The sequence below is a fragment of the Topomyia yanbarensis genome, chromosome 3 (genome assembly GCF_030247195.1).
Source record: "Topomyia yanbarensis strain Yona2022 chromosome 3, ASM3024719v1, whole genome shotgun sequence".
Taxonomy (NCBI): Eukaryota; Metazoa; Arthropoda; class Insecta; order Diptera; family Culicidae; genus Topomyia; species Topomyia yanbarensis.
In genome coordinates, this window is record NC_080672.1 from 423,383,068 (window position 1) to 423,408,152 (window position 25,085).

Sequence of the window (25,085 nt, forward strand, 5' to 3'; positions counted from 1 at the left end):
AAACACTATATTTGTGATATATGGTTCATCAGTCTCGTCGACATTGGCGTGGTAGGATTATACTTATTGTAAGAATATTTTTTTGTTTGTAACCCTGAGACTCTGTTATTCCTAGTGTGGGTCAAATCGATGAACATTACTCATTTCTTCAGCAACATGAAGTTTGTGTAAACAAAAGAATCGAAATATATCGAGAATCACCAGATGTTTGTCACAATAAGGCGTTGTAAGTATAGAAGTACCGTCGAAATGGAGTTTCTCATATGCAATTTTATGCCCAATAATGAATGCGAATTAGGTTGATCCAAAAAGTTATTTTATTCGAGTAATGTCTAATCGAGAGTTTTAAAGAGCCTAATCCACTAATACACAAATCCATTTTAGGTGGGCAGATAGGAATCGTAACCACAACGACTAATACTTAGTTAAAATTCCTTCTTGTACTAGGAATGGATTTGTGTCCTAGTTTGTTACGCCCGGCGTTACTATCGGTCAAACATCACTTCCATAAACTCCAACAACTTTTATGGATCATGCAACCTTTTTTTCTAAATGAATAAAATGGATAAATTAGTTTTCGCGAAAGAGCATAACACCTAACTTAGAAAAATTGTATTTTAGTATTTTGTGTTCCACTCGTCAGCAACTGACACTAACTTGCTGCCAGTTAGACGATGTATCCAAACTAACTGCAAATTGGCGTCAGTTAGACACAAGTTGGTGTCAGTTACTGACGAGTGAAACACGAATCTTTAAAATCCAACTGTACTAAGTAAGGTGTTGTGCCGTTATGCGCAAATTAGTTCATCCATTTTTTTCTTAGCGAAAAAAATACCGCATACATTTGGCATTCATGCCAAACGACAGCTCGTTTGCCTATACTCATCAGCGACCCTGATCTTCTTTGCTTGGCTAACCGAGATATCACTCGGCACCAGCCGGTTGCCTCAGGTGCTGTGTGAACTGTTTGGATTTAGTGTCTAACTAGCGCCAGTTTGTGTTAGTTTGGATATATCGTCTAACAGTTTATATCCAAACTAACACAAACTGGTGCCAGTTAGACTCTAACTAGTAGTAAGATGGTGTCAGTTACTGACAGGTGGAACACGAAATATTAAATTAAACTCAGATCACCTTTCGTCTGTAACGCCATCTGGCGGATTCTGTAATCTTAATTTTTCTATATCTATTTATCTATATGTATATTTATCTCGATGATTTTTTCCAAATAAACTTACATCCGTTAATTGTTGGCCGACTTGGCTCAAACTTAGAAAAGAATCTCAGGGTGGCATGGAGAATTAATAACTGGTGCGCGGAATCGTCTTTTGGTAATTCTATTTACATCTGTTTGATTGTAGACCCTTAGTTTAGTAGCGCCCAGATGCCCCGATTGGGTCGTACAGAGACAATAATGGTTGAAAATAGTAATAGTTATTAGAGTTTTAGTTCTGACACTTTTATTATAATTGTATAACGTGTGTTGCGTCTTTTCCGATAAACTTAAACAGCATTTTCATCTGCAAGGATTGCAATAATTCGCTGCAAATTAGAATAGACGATACTTCAGAATTTTTTTACTTGATAACGTACTCGCATAACATTGTATTCGCAGAGGAAATAAACGAAAGTTTCGACCATCTTTTACTCACTCACCTTATGCACGTTGGTCTGCTGCTCGGAACAGTGGGAAAACACCCGCCGCGGCATTAACTCGACGATCACAAACGGATCACTGAATCCATTCGGATCCAGCGGTATGACATCTTTCGCATGAAGCACCTCAACACACAACGAATCATGATTGAAGTAAGCCTTCACCGACAAAACGCCCAGCCCAACCGGTCCAACCGTGTTCAGCTGCTCGTGCAGTCTTTGAAGATAGAACAGATCGATCAACTGATCGGTGTCCGTTTTGTGATACTGTAATCGTTGAGCCACCCGCCAATACAGATCACTGTGTAGAATCTCCGGCGGAAGACCAAGCCCTTCGGCATTGAAGAACTCGCCCAGCAGTTGCAGTGCTCCGTACATCCGATCGTGGAAATTGCTGGGTTTATCACCCTCACCACCGGCATCCATTTGCTTCGCAAACTCGGCCAACACGTTGTTCCATATGAGACTCATTGCACGGTAAAAGTTTTGCGATAAAAGCGTAACATTCAGTGTTGCTAGATGAGAGTCAAGATACTCAAGCAGTGGCATCACTGCTTGGTTCGCAGGTAATGAATCAGGTGACCAAGCTAGATGGAAAACGGCTTTCTGCAGCGGTCCCTGCATCGAAGCCGTCAGTTTCGCTAGCATCCGATCCGCTTTGTTTTCCAGTTGAGCAATCGTGTTGTCTAATAAATTCTCCGCATTTTCCGTCAGATGGTGTGTTTCCGGGTGAAAATCCGCCAAAGCCCGTCGGACATATTCCAAATTGTTAACGATCACACACATATCGTCAGCCGTACGCTGTGGTCCCGTCTTATCATGATACCCGCTTTCCGTTAGATTTTGATGAACTAAATCCGAATAAACGTTTGCGGTGGTGCAAACTAAATCAATGATCAGCGCTTCGTAGTGTGCGCCGGAGCCGTGATCCGGCCAGGCGAAATTCCTCCAAAACTCCCGGATCTGGTAGAAACAGGATGCCGTATCAATGGCCGATGTACTGTGCCGCACAATCCGTTCTCCTTCGCACAGCTGATCCACATTGACAGCTGCCTTGATTCGCTGTATAGCTTTCGTTTTACTGACCGAGATCCATCGTTGAACGGCCGGTTCGAACCATTCGTGGAAGTTTTGCAGTCCCAGGGGTTTTTCCGGTGGTTGGGGAGTGACCGACAGGTGCGATTTCATGTTGTGAAACTCTTGCAGAGCGAAGTAGATCTCAAACGGGGCCGTGTCCGGTTCTCGATCGTTATCCAGTATAGACCAGTGGTTGACGATGGTTCCCGGTAGTTGGCCGGATTCGATACGATTTGTTACTTCCTCGGAGAGCTGTGCCGGAATAGGGTTAGGGTGAGATAGGGTCGAATAATTGAAAAGGAAGTGCCTTACCAGAGAATCAAACTGTTTGTAGACAATGCTGAAGTACTGAATTCCATTAGTTCTGTGTTGGACGGAAAAATTAAATTAAATTCTTTGTTGGGTCGGTGGAAAACTCTACTCACGTGTCGAACAACGAGTGATAGTACGTCACCCCAAGTTGCAAATCAGCTATCAGGATCGTGGTATAGTGAACCAAAGGATTCGGTGTACGTTGAGCTTCCCGAAGCTGCGCTTGGGACCAGGTGATTGAGCCTTTGCGTAACGCTCCAACAATTTCTCCACGAACGCCTTTGCTGAAGGGACTAACCTGACGAAAGGCTCGCATGGATCCGAGTAGACCCAGACACCGGAGCAGGAACTCTAACCGTACAAGTGACGGTGGGTGTAATGCGGGAAACACCTCCCGGTGACGTCGCATGTGACTAAGCGAGCGTTCTACGAAACCGTTCAACGAATCCGCTAGCCACTGTTCAAGTTCTCGCGTCAGCGGTTCATTGTTGTAGTTGTTGACCCACAGTTTGTCCACCTCGATCAGTTGCCGGTGGATGAATTTGGTGTCCAATGGTTTCTTGCGGTTGAGACGAACGATGGCCACAAGTCTGAAATTAAAATCCGTGTTAGTGAAGCGAAGCGAAATATTTCCTTTTTTGTTATACTTTGCAAGTGAGATCTGAAGATCGGAGAGATCACTTTGAACTGCTATTTGGTGCAAAATGGTAAGCGATGGTCCTGCCAGTTCACCATTCCATTTCCACGCCGGATCGTGAGCGTGTAGTTCGTGCATCATGAAAATAGTCTGAAGCCGTTCGAACTTTTTCACCTCCAGGGTGTTGTCTTCTTCGGAGTTTCCGCGATCCTCGCGCGTTGAAAGCCAAAGCTTCAGCCGTATTCGGCCCTGTACAGAACTGCGTGAGCTACGGGCCTCTAGTTTGAACCAGCCCTCCAAACCAGTCGAGGGTATATCCTGAAAGGAATTAATACGATCAATCGACAGAAATGGTTGAGAATAATGTTTTTTACTCACACAGACTGGGATATTGATGCAACCCAAAAAATCGTCCTGCGAACCCTGGCGTGCCGATTGACACACTTGTTTGAAAAATCTACCTAGTCCTCTAACTCCTCTAACTTCGTTCAGTCGCGAAACAGCATCTAGCACACTGCTTTCATCGTCGTGGTCCCAAATGTCCAAGTGTAGCATGTCCGAGTGGATGTCATCTATGTCGCTACAAAGAAAACAAAATCCATGATTTCAGAATCACCGAATAAACTACAAATTTTTTTGAAAGGTGACACTCACAATTTAAACTTTTCGTTCCACTTCGGACACAGCGTGTGCGGTTTGACCGACGTCGCTCGTATGAATTTGGCAGGTACGGGTCCGACCGAGTCTCTCTGCTGGCGGCCATCTTTGCGCTTGAAGCTCAACCGGAAGCTGTGGTGCTTTCGCAGTTTCCCATGTTCCGGTGAATCCAGACTGTCCATGCCGGTATCGGAGAGCGTTCTGGGTGTCAGCGGGGGCTGCGGAGAGGGTGGCGGTGGGGTACCAGATGGTTGTATTCCTAGCATACAATATGGATCGCTGAAACCTGGAATAGGATACAAAGACGGTGGTAAGCTTTTTTTTTGGTGGGAACAATATTGATTGTAAGTGTAAACGACTCGATCGAAGGTGGGCGGGCGAACCGACGGATGGAGGAGATTTTCTGCAAATCTTTGCAATTTGCATACATGAATAATTTTCTATTACGGCAACAACTTGTGTGATTCGGGGAAGGTAAATAATCGATGGAATTCTGCTGACTGGGACAGCATATTTGTGGCTGCATTGTTCAGTTTCGAATTTGTTTGCTCTTGTTACTTCTATGGCGGAACTGCTTTTTGCCATTCGGCTGGCGATGGTACATGGAAAGCAGTTCAATGGAAAAAAGTAATTGTGCAATTCTTCTTTAATATTAAATTTTAAACAACGCTGTACTTTTACAAGATGTTCTGATTTGCTGATGAATTGTTGTGATTTGTCGGTAAATTTGGGCATAATGATCAATTGAATAACTGAAATTCGAAGTAAATAAATACACCCTAAAAGGTGTGTTACTAAAAAGATAATCAATTCTTAAGCTCCATGCTCATGCTGTTTACAGACAACAACGCTTTCGAATAGCTACTCTCTCGTTAAAGTAAAGAAAGAGGAAGCAACACAATATTTCGAAGTATGCCATGATTACGATTAATTTACAGTTCAAACGTTGACCAGGTTGTTTGCTGTGTCATTTTCTCTTCGAGTAGTTATGGACCCAGGCATACACCAAATAACCTAGCAACGAAGTAAATAATAGTTCAATTGTGATGGAGAAAATGCGTGTCTAGAAGCTGCATGGTGCAACTACAACTCCGGAACGTTCAGCACGGAACTTCGTTTGATACGGAAAGCCGGTACGGTGTCATCGGAAGATTTTTTAAACTGAAGCAAATGAAAAAGATTAAAAAATAATTAAAAAGTGACAGTTATTTTGGTGCAATATTGAAAAATTATATTTCCGTGAAGTTTGTACGGTATTGGCTGGTCAAATGAATTCAATTCTTTGATGTATAGCGACTCGCTATTTTGAAACCCACAAGGTATCGGTTTTCCCTTAACCACATTTTATTCCCGAGTGTACTGAAGCAAAAATTATTTCAGCCATGCGTAACAAATGCTACCTTAGCAATGCGAAACAGTGCGGAATAGAAAAGAATCCTATACTGCACCTATTTACGCGACGAACCGAATAACTGGATTCGGATTCTGTCAGCTACAGTTACAGAGAAAGCATTCAACTGAGATTTTGAAAGCATTCTGAGACATTCGTGATTAACCCCGAAACTCATTGTTCTACATTCTTCAAACCCATCCCCCGTGGCCAGAAAATTGTTTCAACGAAAAAATATATGCTTCAGGGATTTTCTGATTGATTAATAAGGTAAGGTTTTTTATTTGTCTTGACGTGCATGAGTAGACTACAAAACGGAATATAATTGGGATTGGATCTCTGGTGTGCTCGTGACGTGCACCAGACAGAAGATAAAATTAAAAATATTGTGCGCATGTTGAGTGAAATGTTTTGTAAACGGTATCTGTTGAAGACGAGGTAAATCCCCTAATCTGTTCAAATTCAAAATCGATTATTTCTTTATCACAGAGAAATGAAATATAATTATCTGGCAGTTCTCTACTGACCAGAGTTTACAATTTTCGCATTCGTGAACAGAATAAGTCGATATTTCACCTACTTCGACCAGCAATAAAAAAGCAAACATACGATTTAACATTGTTTGCTCTCCAACTTTTCTCGACAAGACAGCATTGGATCTTATCTTTTCGCGGTATAATATGAGATGATAGTTTCACGCCTAATGTAAAACTGCCGAATAACTAATGGTTTCGCAAAAATTCACAAAAATGAGTAGATACAGATCCTTAGAATGAAAATACTGCAATAATGTGGGGAAATAAATTCTATAATGTAATAATAATAAATTCTATAATGGTTTTTCTTGAACTTAATTTATCACGAGGTTCGAAGCTGCGAAATTATCACGCTTCCATACTGCATTGTCAGCAAATTCTCGCAATTTCTTAAAAGGTGAAAAGGTGGGTCCGTGCCTACTAAGGATGAAAAAGCTGTGCGATAAACTGCTTGTCGTGAGAATGAGCGAATAGTTTAACCTCTGCTACTGACACAAGTACTGTAATGAATTTTATTTGAATTGATAGGATATGTAACGGGGCCCAGGCTTATCTCACCTAATTGTTCCAAAGCAGATTGTGGCAACAATTGCGGTCTTAGTTTTTTTTTTCATTTTATGTGCATTTAATAACGACGCTTTTGGATAAATTAACTGACGAACTTGCTTTTCTAAAAAAACTGATGTTGATGCACCATGCAACTCCATCATACTAGTGAATGCGGGTGCGCTCGGTCATTAACAGTGAATCGATTTGGTGACACGGCCAATTTCTTCACATAGACGAAAACCGGTTTTCGTTGAAAACTGGTTTTCGGCTCACAGGTCACCAGCAAATCGAAAACTGGTTTTCAGTTTTTATCCAGTGAAGAAATTGCCGTTATTGTTTGAAGCAGTTCTTATAGAATTCTATTCTTGGTTCTTGTTCAAATATGAATATTATTTTTCTATCATTTTATTTATTTATTTTGTCAATCGATGTAGACTACAGTTTCCTTAATTACTAATGTGTACATTCTGTAAATTTTATATAAATGAAGCAATTTCGGCTTTTTCAGAATCATCCTCTTACGCGTTAAAATTTCTTTTGTGTATAAAATATTGTTTTAGTTTCAGTTTAGACATTGTAAAATCAATTGAGTTGCAATAGTGATTCTAAATAGACATCATTCGATTTATGGGCCTATATTTTGCATAGTTTGTGCGAAAAGGAGTTATTGAAAATATACTTCGATTTCGTAGCTATCGTGAAGGTGCATAAAAGTTTAATTTGGATAAAATTTCAGCTAAATCGATACGATGCGAAACGATATTATTAATGAACGAAAGCATTGTAAATTTGCGACGCTTCTTTAATGTTTGAATATTGATAAGAAAGCAGCGTGCTTCATAAGATGGCAGAGGAAATGCTGTTTATCCTAGCTTACGAATGGCAAATAATAAAAACTGTTTTTGTATTTTGTATGATTCTATTCGTTCTTCATATCTGCTTGAAAAAGGGCATTACATAATACTGCAATGTTCCAATATCGACCTAACATATGCAATATATAATGTTTTTATTGTTTAAGGATCTTCAAAATGATAGCTAAAGCGTTTTATAAAATTGAGCATGTTTTTTTTATTAATTCGTTTATTTGACACGGCTCATAGCGGTAGCTTAACGGAGCCGTGGATCTTTTATACGTTTACAATGCATGTAAAAATAAAAACACAAACAAGAATTAATTAATTGGATCTCGTGCGCGCAACTTTTTATTGCGAGCGGAGACCTTTTTTCGCGAGGTCTGTTGGCAAACAGCGTCAGGGGGGTCATTAAATTCTCTCTTTATTTTCACGTCCCGGTCGAAGCTGGCTTGGTGTCCGGGATCAGATGTTCTTCCTTGCTTCTTGCACTTATTGTTGATCAGTGTAAATCCGTCGTAGTTGTTACTGCATTCGTTGCCGATGTTGCTTACAGTTGCTTTTGGGGTGCTGGTTGTCATTATGGTCTGAACAGCTGCCACAAATTTGACCACCGTTTGTGGTTCAGGCATTGGTATTGAAAACTCTGTTTCAGGTTGGTTTGCCGTAGATGAGTTGGCAATCGGTTGAGATGCAATAAATCGTTGGGAGTGACTTGGCTAAGATGGTTTATGTCACTCTTTTGGTCCTTGGGGTGGGACAGAGGTATTTACACCTTGCCCTGGCCAATAAGCCTAGGTTACAGCACCTGTACTCGCTCTTAATTTGCCTATTTCAAATGGGTTAGAAATCATTAAAAATATATCTTGTAAATCAACGAGAACCAAACAACTGAACCCTATGAAACTTCTAAGTTTGAGTAATTGACAGTCTCGAAGATCCCATACACATACACCAACGAATCTCTAAAATGATCTTTTATAAAACGCCAAATAAATCTGACTCATGTGTAACAGGATCATCCAGAATGCTGTCATCTGCATCTCTCGTGATGGCGGCCTCGACCCCCACATACGGAATACTCACGATTTTCTGGATTCCAGTCGTAGCCGATGTTGCATTCAATCGAACCCAGGAGATCCACCCAGTTAACCCGACGAGCACAACAGCGAGTCCCATAACAATTTTAGGACATCACTGAGTTCCACGTGGACGAATGTATGCACGATGAAGATACCACACGGAAACGCTCCCGATCGCATAGCAACTAATATATTAGTCGAATTTCTGAAATCGATTGGCTAAAATTTGGTACAGCTAAACGATTGTTGATTTTTCTAAACTTTCATTTTTGTTTTTGAATGAACAAAACAGTTGCTGAAACAACTAAATCATCTAGTTGAAAATGTGATGCTGTCAGTTAGCAAAGACACACACCATCCGAATCAGCTCATCAAATAGCTGTAACAACTAATATAATTGTCGATTTCAAGATTGGTGCGAGTTGAAACTGAAAACCGAGATGGTTGTTTCAGTCAATTGTAATATTGGAATAATTCCCAAACAGTTGTAACAATTAATATAATTGTTGATTTCAAGATTGATGCGTGTTGAAACTAAAAACCAAGATGGTTGTTTCAATCAATTGTATTATTGAAAAATATTCCAACCAGTTGTAACAGCTAACGATTTTGTTAATTATAAGGAGGATTTGTTACCCAGTAATGAAAAGCCAAATTATCTTCGAAGAAGTTTATTGCTATCATATCAATGGCTTGATTTATCCAAACGCGGTGTATCACTAGAAAATATAAATATTAACACTGTTCAGCGCCAATACGTTTACAATTATTATATTTTATAAAAAAAAATATAGCATTGACTTTCTATACGAATTATGGTTCCATGTTCCACTAGATTTGCATGGAACAATTATTTATGCAATGATAGAATATACAGATCAATTTACTGATGGAGACTAATGTCCTATTCTAATGTCTAACATTTGTTAACATGTGAGAAAATTGGATGGTTGATTTGTAAAAACACATGAAACATACACACCTGGTTCCAGAAGATTTGCTCACGTTCGAACATCAGTCGAATCATGCAATTTGTTGTCTACCTGATGTATTATATAAAAATACTTCCATAAATTCACTTATATATCACTAAATTAGGTAGGCACTTCTAAGTATTATAACTGGTTTATTAATCTAAACTTCAAAATCAAGCTCTTTTATGTTAGCCTCAAAAATTTTACAAAATGAACATAGCGAGAAAACTGACGTATCCTTTTCAACTAAAGAAATGGTTAAATAAAATTTGCAAATTTTTGTTTCCTTTTTGCTGTCTTCATTTTCTGAAAACTGACAGCTTTCAAAAATAACTAATTTATTCAGCCAATTGATGATGCGAAAATCAACAGGACAGTTAGTTGAATCAACAATTTTTAGTTGAAACAGTCAAGACAAAAATCAAAAATTGCAATATTCATTTTTTGTGATTGCGGGGTTTTCCGTGCAATGTTGCCGAGGTAGCAAACACCCATCGGGACAGCCATCGTTTCAAACATTTGTTTGAACGTTGAACACTCCGTAATGAATGGTCTTGTCCGGTTCAACAAAATCTGTAGCCAGGAGGTCACCGGAATGAACCAGTTCCAAGATTGCCAGTTTTGAGGGGACTTCTTGATGTCGGGCCGCCTGCGAGTGGACGCATGTGGCCGTATCTCCTCGAGCCCAGTCCGCTTGGGGCACGAACTTACAGATGCAAAATGGTTTTCTTCAGCTGCGTTGTTGAAGAACAGCGAACGGAAAAGTTTTTTTTCTTCAAAAACTTGTCAGGAGCCAAAATCATTCGATTTTAAAATCGAAAAAAAGACCTCGTCTCCACTGTTTCGAAAATGACTGTCTCGGAAAAATATGTAAAAGTTAGTGGACAGTTGTTATTTGTCGTCCGCTTGCTACGGCAGCTGGCTGCGATCCTCCACAGAAGTCTTCCTCAATGTTTATAAATAAAAGGTCAAGCTAGTAATTCTGTCAATTTTTACGTGATTTATTTGATTTAGTCCTATAAAATCTATAATCTGCGTTGCGTTGGTTAAAGTCTCCGTAAATGTGAACTTTAACCTCAGCTGGGAGTTCAGATAAAATTAGCTCAGCAATTTAGAAAAAAAAACTTCGTACGATGTTATATTAGCATGCTCTGGTGGGAAATATACAGAGGCAAAAACGTGCATTTCGTCTGCAATGTTTGATTTAACCCACATATGTTCAAATTCCTTAAACTTCACTGTGAGTAGAATTTCTGAATTAAATTGAGCCGAAACACCCACAAGAACTCCTCCGCCAGGCTTCCTTTGAGATTCGTGACGATTTCGGTTTCCATTCCTAATATAACTAAAATTGACGAACCTAATATACGTTTATAAATTTCTGCCATTTAGCCTGGACTTTTCATTCTATTAAAATTTTGACAATACATTAATAATTCTGTCGCAGTCTGTTTTTTATGCGAACAAGTATTTGAAAGTCTACCATCATTATCTAAATCAACAGTACACTCGTCTTTTTCTTCTTCCAGGGAAAGCGTCGCAACGAAACTACCGAAAACACGAATATTGAAAGCGGCATGCATGCCTCGCACGGTGATTATAATGGGGAACATTCCGTATACACTGCATTTAATTGTTGCGTTGATCTTGATATATCACGTGCTGGGTAGGGATTTAGAATTTCGCTTCGTGTAAATTGAATCGATGGAATATAATTTGTAGATAGGTTGGAAAAACGATCCTTGGCTGCCGCACGAAGCACTCTATCCGGTGGTAGAAGATTCGTTTTGCAGCTATGATTGGGATAACGGTTTTGGTTGCGAATGGTGCTACTGGCACGATTAATGAAGTTGCGATTAGAGAAATTGGCCGGCGGGCCGTCGCGATCGTTTATTGTTACAGGGGGTCTCCGATCAGGTGGAAAATATTGTTGTTATTGTTGCTGTTTTTAATATTAGTATTCCGGTTTCTGAATATTTGTTTCTGTTTACGCCTTCTAGCCTTAACCGCCTGTTTTAGTTAGTTGATTCAATCGATTTATTTCTCGCGCATCGTACTCACTCCAGTCATTTTTCCATACTTCTTTCGTGCCCAAGAAACGCCATCCTGAGTTAATAGCGTTATTTAGTTCACCTTCCAAACTGGTGTGTTAGTCATGCGGCGATGGCGGTTTTATTGTTCACATATACATATGCTGACATCGATTTAACCTCGCTGAGAATTTCTGGCAGCAACGTTGAGTCATGTGACGATTGTAGTTGCCTGGTATTTTTGCTTTCATTGAGGGCAACTGAAACCGACTTTAACTCGTCGAGAAGCTCGTATCCTAGGGTGAAATTTGCGTTCATAGGATTGCTATTTGCTGTGTCTAAAGACAGTTGACTAAGCTGATTTATTTCCGTGTTCATGTCACGCAAATCAGAGGATAATTCTGAAGTAACAGTTTTTAACGATTCATAGACACTATCTGACGTTGACTTAATTGCTGTGTTAAGCGGAGAGGTAACATGGTTGCAATAACACTACCGGCTAGACTACTGTTTTTGTTGATTGCAATCAATTCTTGTTTAATAGTGGTGAGAAGTATTTCTACGCCTTCGATTGTCTGACGTGCTAGGTCCGGCTTATTTTGCTGAAACGTTAGTTGATGAATAACTTCAGTATTCTTCCGTATTTGTTTTTCCAAAAGTTTTTGCTGCTCGGCGAGTCCGTTGAAATCAATTTTCCCATGTAGTAGTTCCTGACATGAGTCGCAGCATGGCAGTATGTACGAGTTGACATCTACCAATCTCCTTTCCTTTCTCCTTAGTGATCCCCGCTGCACAGTAACATCAATGCAAGCTGCATGATACTTCCTTGGGCATCCAACGTCCACAGAATCGTGTCCGCAGAGGCGTCCAAGGCATACATTTCACAGCTCATTTTACCATTGTTACCACTTTGTTAAAATTCGGTCACTTATAACAAAACAAACTTTAGCGCGCGACACCGGGAGTGAATGCAAAACACGTCCAAACTTATTGATGGCTAAATTAATATTTTGCAAGCATTTCATTCTGCAGATAATTTGAAATCAATACAAATGTTATATCAATGTTGACCTGTTTCGCAATTTTTTGCTGGTCAGGCATGGCTTACTTTACTTTTTGAGTGCTAATACTTAAGGGGGTCCTCTATTCTCATGGATTGAAATTAAGCTATTTTTTAGGAAATAAATTGCAAAGTATCAACTGAATGGATTCTGATTTTTTTTTATTTTGAAGCAATCTCTGTGCCCGATAAATCTGACATAATGGCATCCCTGGGTTCAGGTCTGCACCTGTCACAGAAAAAAGGGGTGAATTAGATCCGAGAACTTGTCCTGATCCACACAAAACTAATACAGATCCATGGACTTGTCTAGATATGTGGTCTGTTCCAGTCTGGGCCGATTCTATAAAGTGTGTTTTTTATAGAGTTGACACATACTTTCTTGATTGTCGTAGCTGTATAAAACGTGGCCTGAGCTAAAAGAGTGCCATGAGTTAGTATTACGAAAGATGGAATAGCATGGTATAACTTTGTTGTCAATGCTAGGAAAGAAATTATTCAAGTTTCATTTGCAAAGGAATCTACTTATAGCGGCACGAATATTGTAACTGAATGTATGATAGTAAGCAATATTAAATCTCATAAAAATACTACAATCTCTTATTAATATTTTGACTCCGATGCCGCTTCTCAACGTAGCCAAGACAGAGACACTGCCTGTGGGGTCTAACAATTTAAACTTGTATACAGAATGTGCTAATAATTCTACTTGTTAGCTATCTTCAGCAAATTTAAGACTAAGAGAAACGAAAGCAATGAAATTGAAAGACGTCGGCCGTAAAACATAATGCTGAGTTATGTTCTATCAAAGACCATGCGGTAGACTTGGGTGCAACGCTCAACTCCTACTTAGCAGAAGGCAAAGGACTCTTCACCCTTCCTTTCGATCATGTCCATATGAGCCTGCCTGGTCCTAGTTTTCCTATCCGTCTTTCAATTTCATTGCTTTCGTTTATCTTAATCTTAAATTTGACGAAAATAACGAACAAAATCGATACAGTAGAACCTTGCAGCAATCGAAACATAGTAATTCTACTTAGAACAGATTGAGCCGGTGTTTGTGAATGTAATTGGGGATAAACCTGGGAATGACGACTGCTTAATTTTATCAACTCCCTGTTTTATCAAACAAAATTTTCCGACTACTGGATAAAAAATCATAACTGTATTTAAATTTTCATGCATTTTTTAATTGAATATTTTTTTAGCGCTCAACCTCTACGAATCTTTTGCCATGTCTGACGGCCTTCAAACTGACGTAATCTGACCTTTCAGCGGCTGTCGACAAGATTAATCACGAAGTTACAGTGGCTAAGCTGGATAGGCTTGGCTTTGGTACCAATGTTTTCCGTTGGATGCAATCTTATCTAAGTAATGGTCGTCTTGCTGTCAAGATATGTGGTTGTGTATCCGAAGAGTTCTGCGCTTCATCGGGTATTTTGCAAGGCAGTCATCTCGATCCTTCGATTTTTCTTCTGTATATCAACCACGTCAACTTTTGTTTTGAAGGGCAACGGTTGTCATTCGCTGACATTTTATCTTTGTTACTAGAACTGTATGATGATTGTGTCAATACCCACCTTGCATTAGATCATTAACCTTCAAACTACCGTTCAATTGGCCATAACTTTTTTTCTGTTTAACCCATTCATGCCCATGTTGTTTGTGAACAACAACGTTTTTAAACAGCTATAACTTTTGATTGAGACGAGATTTGCTCACAAAAACAAGTAAGGCTCATTAATGAGATTATTGCCTTTAATTTGAGTATTAACAGTTACAAGGATCAATTTTAGAACTGAAGTTATTGCAATTAGTCTGATTGGATTCCGACGGAGCAGAGCTGCCAGGGATAGTTTACGTTAACGACGGAAAATGATTTTTTTCATATATCTTCGTTATGGTGCAATATTATTGAAAACTAATACAACTTATCAATTTAGACTGTCGTTAGCTACGTTTTCCACGTATTTGGACTATTGTAATTACTCTAGGAGAATTGTATTGAGCATTAGAAGGTAAAAATTGACCAGCTTCTAGCACTGCCATGGAAGCACCTATCTTTATGAAAATAGGCTTTTCGTGTTTATTGACCCCACCGTTTTCAAGGAAAAATTGTTTTGAAATCCTACATGCACTAGAAAAAAGTTGGGCATGAAAGGGTTAATCGATTTCGATACAGTTTTTTTTTGCAAAAGAACCGGTAATTATTCCTTATTTAAAAATGCTTTAAGAATTCGGAGCTACGACCCCGGAATAAATCCAGATTGGAGTGGAGTACCAACATGTGGCCATTTTCAGTTTTTCCTAAATATTTTCAAAACAGCGCTAGAATTTCACATTTTCCGATAAGAATTTATTAGAAATGACCTATGTACATAATAATTGCACTTCAATACGAATAATAATAATAATAATAATAATAATAATAATAATAATAATAATAATAATAATAATAATAATAATAATAATAATAATAATAATAATAATAATAATAATAATAATAATAATAATAATAATAATAATAATAATAATAATAATAATAATAATAATAATAATAATAATAATAATAATAATAATAATAATAATAATAATTTACCCATATTCGCGTGTTACAAGTTACATTTCTCCTAAAGTGATATCGCAGTTAAAAAGCCTCATTTCACTCTCCGTCAAGATAGTGTTATTTTTACTATTTCTTCGCAACAAGACTAATTATTCTCCGCCGAAGTTGAAAACAGGCAGCGCTTTTGTTCATCGACGTGCCATCTTTCGTACCCGGCTTCGCTTCCATCCACAGTGTACAGTGATACCATTGTTTTCAGTATGACGAAAACGAACAAATGTGACGCTGATGCTTGTTTTGGTTCATCTGGATCACGGGGTGCGAAAATCAACTGCATGCTTTGCCCGATTAGCCTGCATCTCAAGTGTGCTAACATCAACAACACCCTCGCCAAATCAATCCGCGACTGCCCCGGTGTCGGCTGGCTGTGTCACAAATGCCGAGTGCCGACTAATCAGAACGATTCCCTTCGTGAAGCCATAAATCTTATCCTGCAACGTATTACATCAACGCTAAAACTAATTGGTGACATGACGGATACCATGCAAATGCTTTGCCGTATGTGCAATAATTCTTGTGCCAGAACCACCTGCTGCCATCAATCTGGCACTCGCGCGTATTCTGATAATTCGACGACCGCTGGACCCACTTTTTATGATCGATTGGACGACCTTCAACTCGACCTGACTAATCTGTTCGATTCAATTCTCGGAGACAAATGCAAACGTCCTCGGACCAGTAATACTTCCAGGCCTTCGTTGTCGCAACCTGATAAAATTCCGCGAGTTGATGTTCCAATCAACCAATCTGTTTTAGCCAATACTATAGCCTCTGTCGTTTCAGATGTAAACCTTGGCAATAACTCGCAGGCCACCTCGATTGCATCTATCATCGGAAACTCCGTTTTGCCCTCCAACAACGTAGCAATGGATACTACCGCTGCTCACGACATTGCTGTTTACGAATCGAATTTTACTACCACTGCCACGTCTGATGCTGCTGCACCTGTTGCTGCTACACCTGCCACTACTATATCAACTGCTGCCATACCTGCTGCTGCTATACTTGCCGTTGCTGAATCGTCTGCTGGAGAACCAGCTCTCCATACTACAGAGCCTATAACCTCAGCGCTTACTGCTACCATTCCTGCTGCCGCTACATTTCCATCCGTTGCTCCACGCCTAGTTTCAGTGCCAATAAATTCTACACATACTGCTCGGGCATCCACCAACATCGCATCTGCTTCAGACTTAGCTCATTATACTACGCCATCTGCTACCGAATATGCTTCCATCACTGCAGTACAAGCTCCTTTTACACCTCTAGTTGCTGCCACACCGCCAGCACCCTTTGCACTCGCCATCGCTACTGCCACCACTACCACCAACATCGCCAAAGCCACCTATACCGCTAACATCGCCCATGCGCATATGCCGCTAATGTCACAAGCACCCATGATCGCCACCTACCACGCTAATTCTTTGTCCACGCACAATAATGCGACTAAGAATATTTTATCAGCACACTCCACATCATACTCAACCGCTGCGCTTCCCGCTGCTACATCGAATCTACAGCCAGTAGCAACTATCGCCGCGCCCCGCTACCTCAACGTGTCACCAACTAGTCCTATCATTGGTACTGCAACACCAGCTTCGAGGCCAACTGAAACTAATACCAGGCAAGCTAATGTATCTGTTATATCCAACGTACCATATTTAGGTAACCCGTTTCAATTCAATCCGGTTAGACAGAAAACATTCACATGTGATAACACCACCCTCCCCAAAGAACATCCAATCGATCAGCCTAATAGACAAATTACAACCCTTCTGGTAGCACCCCCTGCAATACAAGTGTCTGAGAGTTACAATAATGGAAATTGGTACTATTTGACCAGGTTTCTACTCAGCGAATCTGAAGACAATATTATCCACTATGTTCAGTCCCGTACCAACTGCCCCCACAATTTAATTCACTGTCTGAAACTAGTCCGCCAAAATCAAGATCGACAGCTTTCGTTTGTTTCATTCAAACTAAGCGTCCCGGCAGCTTTTGAGCCAGAGATTACAGCACCGAATTTCTGGCCCAACGGTGTAACAATCGCTCATTTTTTAGATCGCAGTGCCAAACAGATTTCGAATCAACCCGGCATGCAACAAATAACACAACGCAAATCCAGTTCGTCCCGACCACTGCCACAACAAATGCAAGACATTCGCATCAACAGTCAAATACAATCGCCACGTTTGTTCCCAATCGACCCACGGTTAGTTCGTCAACCCACTCCTCGCACTCCTACACGGCTCCCAATTATACCCACATGTTACCAGTCAGCTCGGGTAATTCAGACAACTCTGGTTTAATCATCTATTACCAGAATATCGGGGGCATGAACGGCGTTATTACTGAATACAATTTGGCAATTTCTGACAACGTTTATGACATGTATGTATTCACTGAAACTTGGCTAAACAGTAATACTTTATCCAAACAAATTTTTGGTAGCTCCTACTCGGTATACAGGCAAGATCGAAGCAATGATAATAGTAGCAAACAGAGTGGTGGGGGCGTACTGATCGCCTGCAGCACAAAATTCAAATCCCGTCTGGTGTCTCTTTCTAACTGCGGTAGCGTTGAGCAAACCTGGATCGCTCTCACACTTACACACTGCACGCTGTATATTTGTGTGCTTTACATTCCACCCGATCGCGTTAACGATGCCGATCTAATTGATCAACATTTGCACTCTCTTTCATTGATTACTGATCAAATTGGTTTCAATGATAGGATAATTATATTAGGTGACTTCAATCTTCCTGGTATCAAGTGGGTCCGCAGCTCTTCAAATTATTTATATCCTGATGCAAATAGTTCTACAAAAGCACCAGCTACTTCAAAACTCCTTGTAACATGTTCACCTTTTTCGTGGTTTTTGTCATTATTCGTTCACTACGCTCACTATGCCAAAACGCATCACATCAAGAAATATTCAGACGCTTGTGTACAAATATTCCCTTGCATGCAATTTTAGCCTATTTCGCATGAACTTTCAAAAAATATTCTGTCTCACCAAAACCCAAATGCTCATTAGAATGAAATGGATAGATACGAATGTGTTAAGAGGAAAGAGTATGCTTAAAATTCAAGCGAGAGAAATGGTTGTCGAAAGAGTAGTATTTGTAAAAATACGTACTTCCGACTACGAATACTCGAATCACTTGACGCCTATCTGAGGATCTACAGAACTGCAACTCGTCCATTTCGATCCTGATCGTGGAAGAGGCAGCAGTGTGAAGTTCTTTTTTTTAGTATCGCGGTGTGTTTTAAAAGGTTTGTTAAAAATGTGAGAAGTTTTTTAGGATTAAATTTATTTAAAAAAGTTCTTTTCCGATAGGCATAGCTAGTGCGGTCAGTGAATTGTGCGGTCAACAAATTTGAATTCGTTACATTTCGTGCGAACTTGTGTGTGAAAAGAAGGTAAGAATTAATAATTGAGTTGTGTGATAAAAAGCTTCAAAGCGTCGAATAGCCGATCGACGGCTTCTTTTCTTTTATTAAAAGTTTGGAGATTTTCCGCCATCCGCGTTCTAGCGACGCATACGCTCGGCACACCGCCCGTCTCGTTTACCACCCTGCTGACCCCACGTTCCGGCTTCGAAAGTTCCCGACGCTTTTGGTAAAAGGTCGGAAGGAAGCAGCAAAACCATCAACGCGCTTCGTTAGAGCGACAGCCATCTTCATCATTGAAAAGTCGGCCTAATTCAACGCCCAGTAGGCAAAGGCCTAATTAGCGTCATCATTGCGACGCCATTGTAGACGCCGTTCGTCGCCATCGCTGAATAGGTTTGCGATAGGAAGTCGGTGCCGAAGCCGCAATACCAGTCGGCACCCAGCTGAGATGCAGCTCTACTAGATCGACGCTGTTCCTGAAATAACGCATGTAAGTTAAAAATAGATCATTGATCCGTGCACGTAGATCCATACACACACAACACTCAAACCTTCGAAAGCTTTCTTTGCCGCTCGAAAGCTAAAGCCGAGCGCGCATTTGTACTGCTCAGCGCAGCTTTATCCGCTAGCAGGAAATTTTGACCGCACATAGGTAGACAGGAAAGGGGAAAGCTAGAAAGGGAAGGAACACGAAAAATGTAAAGCCTTATGAATATATAAAACCTAGGTTAAGAATAAAATGCCGTATTTTAATCTGTCCAATATAATGTTTTCCTGTTAGTTAGTGTTACCTGAAATGTTTGTATTTTTTATGTTGATTAGCTTTCCCATGTAGTGAATTTGGTTCGAGAAGATTTCTCACGTTTCGCGTCGTTTCCGTAGATTTGAATTTTCTTTGTGTTTGTTTTACTCCGATGGGCTATCGGGAATTAGTCCCCACTACTACTTACAAAGCGAGAGGGAAAGAGTGTTCGACTGAGTTCTGCCTGTGATGATAACTGATCGTTTTTTTAGTGCATGAGCTTTCGAGTTGGTATAACGATCATTTCTCTTGCGTCTTTGCTAAACATAGTAGTGGCTCCATCTATACGCGAAACGGAGTGCATCTTTTCACATTTTGTGTTTACCTACCGTTCCTTTGCGCCATTTCGGGATCAATTTCTATAACCTGCCCTGAGGTTAGGTTTCATGCTGGGCAATTCTAACCTGACGAGTGGTCCTCTTCGGGGGTGGCGCTAAAGCTACTCGTTTAAAACGTCCTGAGGAGCGTTTTGGTAGACGGAAAACGTAAACGGCCATTTGGCCCGCTACATCCTAGATGATTACAACACTGGCGGTCTAGTTCAATTGAATGATAATAGAAACAGTAACAATCGCTTGCTAGATCTATGCTTTGCCAGTTAAGAGTTATCGAATACTTGTACCATAACAGTTGCTCCTTCCCCGCTAGTTAAAACTTGTCGTCATCATCCTCCCCTTCTAATGGCTATTTCGGAAGGTACTCCCGCCGTTTTCAATAATACCGACGAGACAACATACTACGACTTCAGAAATGGAAAATTTGATGCCATGAATCAATTTCACTAAACTGGAGCTCTCTATTATCCAACTGCGACTACAACTCTGCAGCTATGTTATGGACGCACATAACATTATATGCTATCGACCAGTTCGTACCAAAAAAAACCCGTCGTGAACCAATCCATCCCCAATGGTCCAACCAAACTCTGAAAGGCTATAAAGTGCCAAACGGTCCGCACTTAAGAAACTCACGAAGCATCCCTCTCTTCATTTAAGAGCGCATTATTTGCACCTTAACAACCGCTACAAGCGATTGAATAAAGCCCTCTATTTTGCCTACCTTCGTCGCATCCAGAATAATCTGAAAACTAACCCTAAAAGCTTCTGGAACCACGTCAACGAACAGAGAAATGAAACTGGACTACCAACTCACATGATACTCGATGACGTTCAATCATCTACTTTGCCCGACATATGCAGCTTATTCCGAACGCCCTTCAGCAGTGTTTTCACTGAAGAAACATTAACCAATGAACAGGTTTCTGAGGTTGCCAGTAACGTCCCTGTTCGTTCTGCAATTGGATCCCATCCTATTATTACATGTGACATGGTAAGCACAGCATGTTCTAAGCTAAAATTATCGTCAAACTCTGGTCCCGATGGAATTCCATTTGTAGTACTGAAGAACTGTTCTAGCAGTCTACTGATACCATTATCAATCATGTTCAACAGCTCTCTACAGTCTGGAGCTTTCCCTGATACATGGAAGAAGTCGTATATCTTCCCAGTATTTAAAAAGGGCAACAAATCCTTTATCTCTAATTACCGCGGGATTGCCTCATTGTGTGCTGTTTCAAAGCTCTTTGAAATAATCGTTCTAGATTTCATTACTCACAACTGCTCTAATTACATATCCGAGACTCAACACGGATTTATGCCTCGTCGATCAACTTCCACGAACCTTATATCATACACATCATTCATTATTCGATCATTAGAAAATCGTCAACAGGTTGACGCTATATACACCGATTTCTCGGCAGCTTTTGATAAGATCAATCATAGAATAACTGTTGCCAAGTTGGATAGGCTTGGATTCAGTGGATCTTTATTGGATTGGCTTCAGTCTTACCTTACCGGTCGCGAAATGGCTGTAAAAATTGGAGACTGCACCACTGCCTATTTCGCTGTCAGCTCTGGAGTTCCTCAAGACAGTCATCTTGGGCCATTTATATTTCTGCTCTACCTCAACGATTTGAACCTTTCAGTAAATTGTCTGAAACTATCATTCGCCGATGACTTTAAGTTATACCATCTAATCAAAAATGCCGAAGACACTGAATTCTTACAATCACAGTTAGATATATTCACCAATTGGTGCACAGTGAATAGGATGGTTTTGAATGCTTCAAAGTGTTCTGTTATCTCGTTCACCCGCAAACGCTCGACAATTACATACGACTACAATATTTCGAAAAATATTATTAAGCGTGAATCTTCTGTAAAGGACTTAGGAGTTATTCTAGATCCCAAACTAAATTTTAAGGATCATATGGAATACGTCATTTCAAAGGCCTCCAAGCTCCTTGGATTCATTTTTCGAGTTACTAAAAACTTCAGCGATATACATTGCTTGAAAGCACTTTATTGTGCTCTGGTTCGCTCTACTCTCGAATATGCAGCAGTAGTTTGGTCACCTCATTACCAAATCGATGTCCAGCGCATTGAAGCTATTCAGCGAAAGTTTGTTCACTTTGCTCTTCGTAAGCTACCATGGAGGGACCCGCTAAACCTACCATGTTACCAAGACCGTTGTCAACTTATCGACCTCGATTTGCTGTCTGTTCGTCGAGATGTTGCTAAGGCAGTTTTCATTGCTGATCTGCTTCAATCAAGAATCGATTGTTCTGATCTTCTGCAACTTGTGGATTTTGACATTCATCGTCGTATTCTTAGATTTTATATTTTTAAGAATCCCTCGAGCCAGAACTAATTACGGCTATAATCAGCCATTCATTAGCATGTGCCGTCTATTTAATCGTTGCTCCAATGTTTTCGATTTTAACCTGTCACGTAGTGCTGTAAAACAATTATTTCTAAACTCCCTGTCTCAATAGTCATAGCTCTAGTACTAGTCCTTAGATATAAATGAGGTTCTGTTAATGTTAATTGTATAGTATTAGTCAATGAAATGTATCATTTGGAAATGTGTAATCTGTTGATACAAAAGATGAGGAGGTTTTATGCCGCCTGGAGAGCGAGATTGGAAGGTTGCAAGAATTTCAGCTCCAGGAGGCTTTTCCCTACTCCAAATAAATAAATAAAAATAAATAAATAAATAATAATACGAATTGGCCAGTTCCTGGGAGGGGTTCCCAAAAGTGGCCAATCATGAGCTTATATTGCATATGCCTTATTATATCAGATATACTCATTTATTTCAACAAATCTTGTTAGATCGTCGACTTAGTATAGTAAGTAATTCATTCAATAAAGTTTTAATATAGATTTGCCACTTTCTGACCAGTTCAGTTTTTAAGAATTCTGGCATGCGACTTGAAGTTGATGATCTCTCGAAAATGCAATCACATTTGAAGCCATCCGGACACATGCAGACACTTGATGGCCAGTTCCAGGAATTCCGGAACACGGCTCCCAGATTGAATTATGTTTTCTATGACTATTATGGTATGTGGCACATAAAAAATTTCAACTCGATGATCTACGAGGAAAGCAGCCATCTGAACATTTGATAACCAAATCAAATCTGATTGCACTCTTCATAGATTTTCGAGTTGATGTTTTTGATTCGGCTCATGCCATGATTATCATAAAAAATAAAATGCGACCAGGGAACTGTGTTTCGGAATTATGAGTGGAACTTGGAACGTATATGTTAAACCTTTGACATTTTCATTTAAGATACCTAGCTCGAAAAACGTTTAATTTCGTGCCTTAAATATATTTTAAAGCGTGCAATAAAACGTTGTCGGTGGTATCACTACATTTCCGCGATTGTGAATGTTCGTGTTCGGTTGGAAATAAATGACACTTGAGTTGTCAATTCAAATGTCAAGCGATGTCATTTCACTTAAATGTGAGCACTTCGACGTGATATCATCACGACGTGATATCATCACTAGCGAAATAGAGGGTCAAGTTGCACAATGGAATATAGTAGGCTATACTTTGCTTACTACTGTCTTGCCATGCAGCCATACTTGGTAATCACTAGTGTTGATTTCCGAATCAACAAGCTCCACGTAGCAAGAAGTGAACAACGGATTCATTCAAACTAAAATTTCCACTAGAATCTTCAGTCGCTTTCACCAAGCACAAGTAATTATTACTCAAATAGAGCACAATTCCCTTTACCCGCAACTAAAATCATACGACACAGTATTGAAATTGAAGTGCCAAATGGCGTAGGCGCAATATGCTCGTCTACTCCCTGGAGGCGATCTGGCACACTTCGATGTGTGTTTGGGTTTTGAGAAAAGCTATTTTCAGAAATGAGATGAGGGTAGTTTTCCCCCGATCAGCTTACTGGTTGTTGGTTACCTGACGAGGGTCCAAACGTGTACACCAATAATGGATAAGTTTGCGGCGAATGTTACCCAACACGGTTCCGAGGTATGAAATTTAATGCAAACTGTCAATTACGTTTCGCTTTGATCTGAATACAACACGTGTCAGTGTTTCAACGAGGGTTGCTCGTTCAATTGTATGTAATTATTATGTTCGCCAAACAGAACAGAACAGCGTCCTTTCTCGGGCGAAGCCTGTACGGCGTGGCACAATAGCTATCATTATGAACACGATTCCAGTATGGATTCACATTCTACACGGCACCTGAAAATTAAAAAAAAAAGATATAATGGGGAAGATTACCTTCATAACGTGTCTGAAAACAAAAGAGCGAACATATACGATCTATTATTTTTGGCCTCGGAATTTCAGTTAAATATTCCATTTGAACGGTCCATTGTTGAAGTTGTGCGCATTCAATGTTTTCTCTTCTTCGAAAGGAAAAAAGTGCGCTTGCTTCAAAATTTTAATGATGGTTATACGATGATGATGTGGCTGTCGCTGCACTGCATGGAGAGATATTGTTTCCTCTGCCTGGTAGCTTGGCTTCTAATATCCAGCAAGAGTACTGCGCGCTGCCTGGTCGTCGGTACTCGAAGTACTTACGTAGCAAATGGAAGGGCTTATGCTCAGTAGCCTCATGCCAAATGGAAAACTATAGATACGGTTTGGTTTTATTATTATACTTTCCATATCCTACAGCAGACGTGGGGGTGTGTCTGGCTCTGAGGCAAGATTATAATAACTGCTATCATTGAGGGTATAATGTATAAAATGTCGGGGAAAAAGCCGGCATGCTTTTATAAGAAGCTAATTATTTCAGTAATGATGCCAACTATTATGGTCTGACAAAGAATCGCTGTTAGCCATTGTTGTTTTGAAAATAAATCGACATCAAGAGGTGTCGGGTAGATGTTTTCTTTTACGTATCATGGAATAGATTTTTTATAAAAAAAACTTGAAAAATTGGTATAGTATGGACAGAATATAGTAAAGTATAATGTTTACGCATTCGGTTGCTCATGAATTCTGCTCATTTTGGGCACGATGTGATTGGAACTTGAAAAAAGATCAAGAACTCGTTTGCCTTAAAGAGAAGGTTACTGCGCCTTGGAACATTTTAGCACAATTTACCAAGCTTTT

General features: G+C 39.9%; 1 protein-coding gene across 4 annotated transcripts in view; it reads right to left on the reverse strand.

Annotated features, from left to right (window-relative positions):
* The window catches only part of LOC131692685 (BAI1-associated protein 3), a 409,713-nt gene that overhangs the window by 19,576 nt on the left and 365,052 nt on the right, over nt 1-25,085 (reverse strand). For 3 of the 4 annotated variants that reach the window (XM_058979868.1, XM_058979866.1, XM_058979865.1), the window contains 5 exons: nt 4,337-4,625; nt 4,061-4,262; nt 3,693-4,000; nt 3,159-3,635; nt 1,657-3,097 (listed from right to left, as the gene is read on the reverse strand). In XM_058979868.1, the coding sequence (XP_058835851.1) occupies nt 1,657-3,097; nt 3,159-3,635; nt 3,693-4,000; nt 4,061-4,262; nt 4,337-4,625 (2,717 nt within the window). The remainder of the gene's footprint in view (nt 1-1,656; nt 3,098-3,158; nt 3,636-3,692; nt 4,001-4,060; nt 4,263-4,336; nt 4,626-25,085) is intronic. The other variant, XM_058979867.1, reaches the window with a different exon arrangement.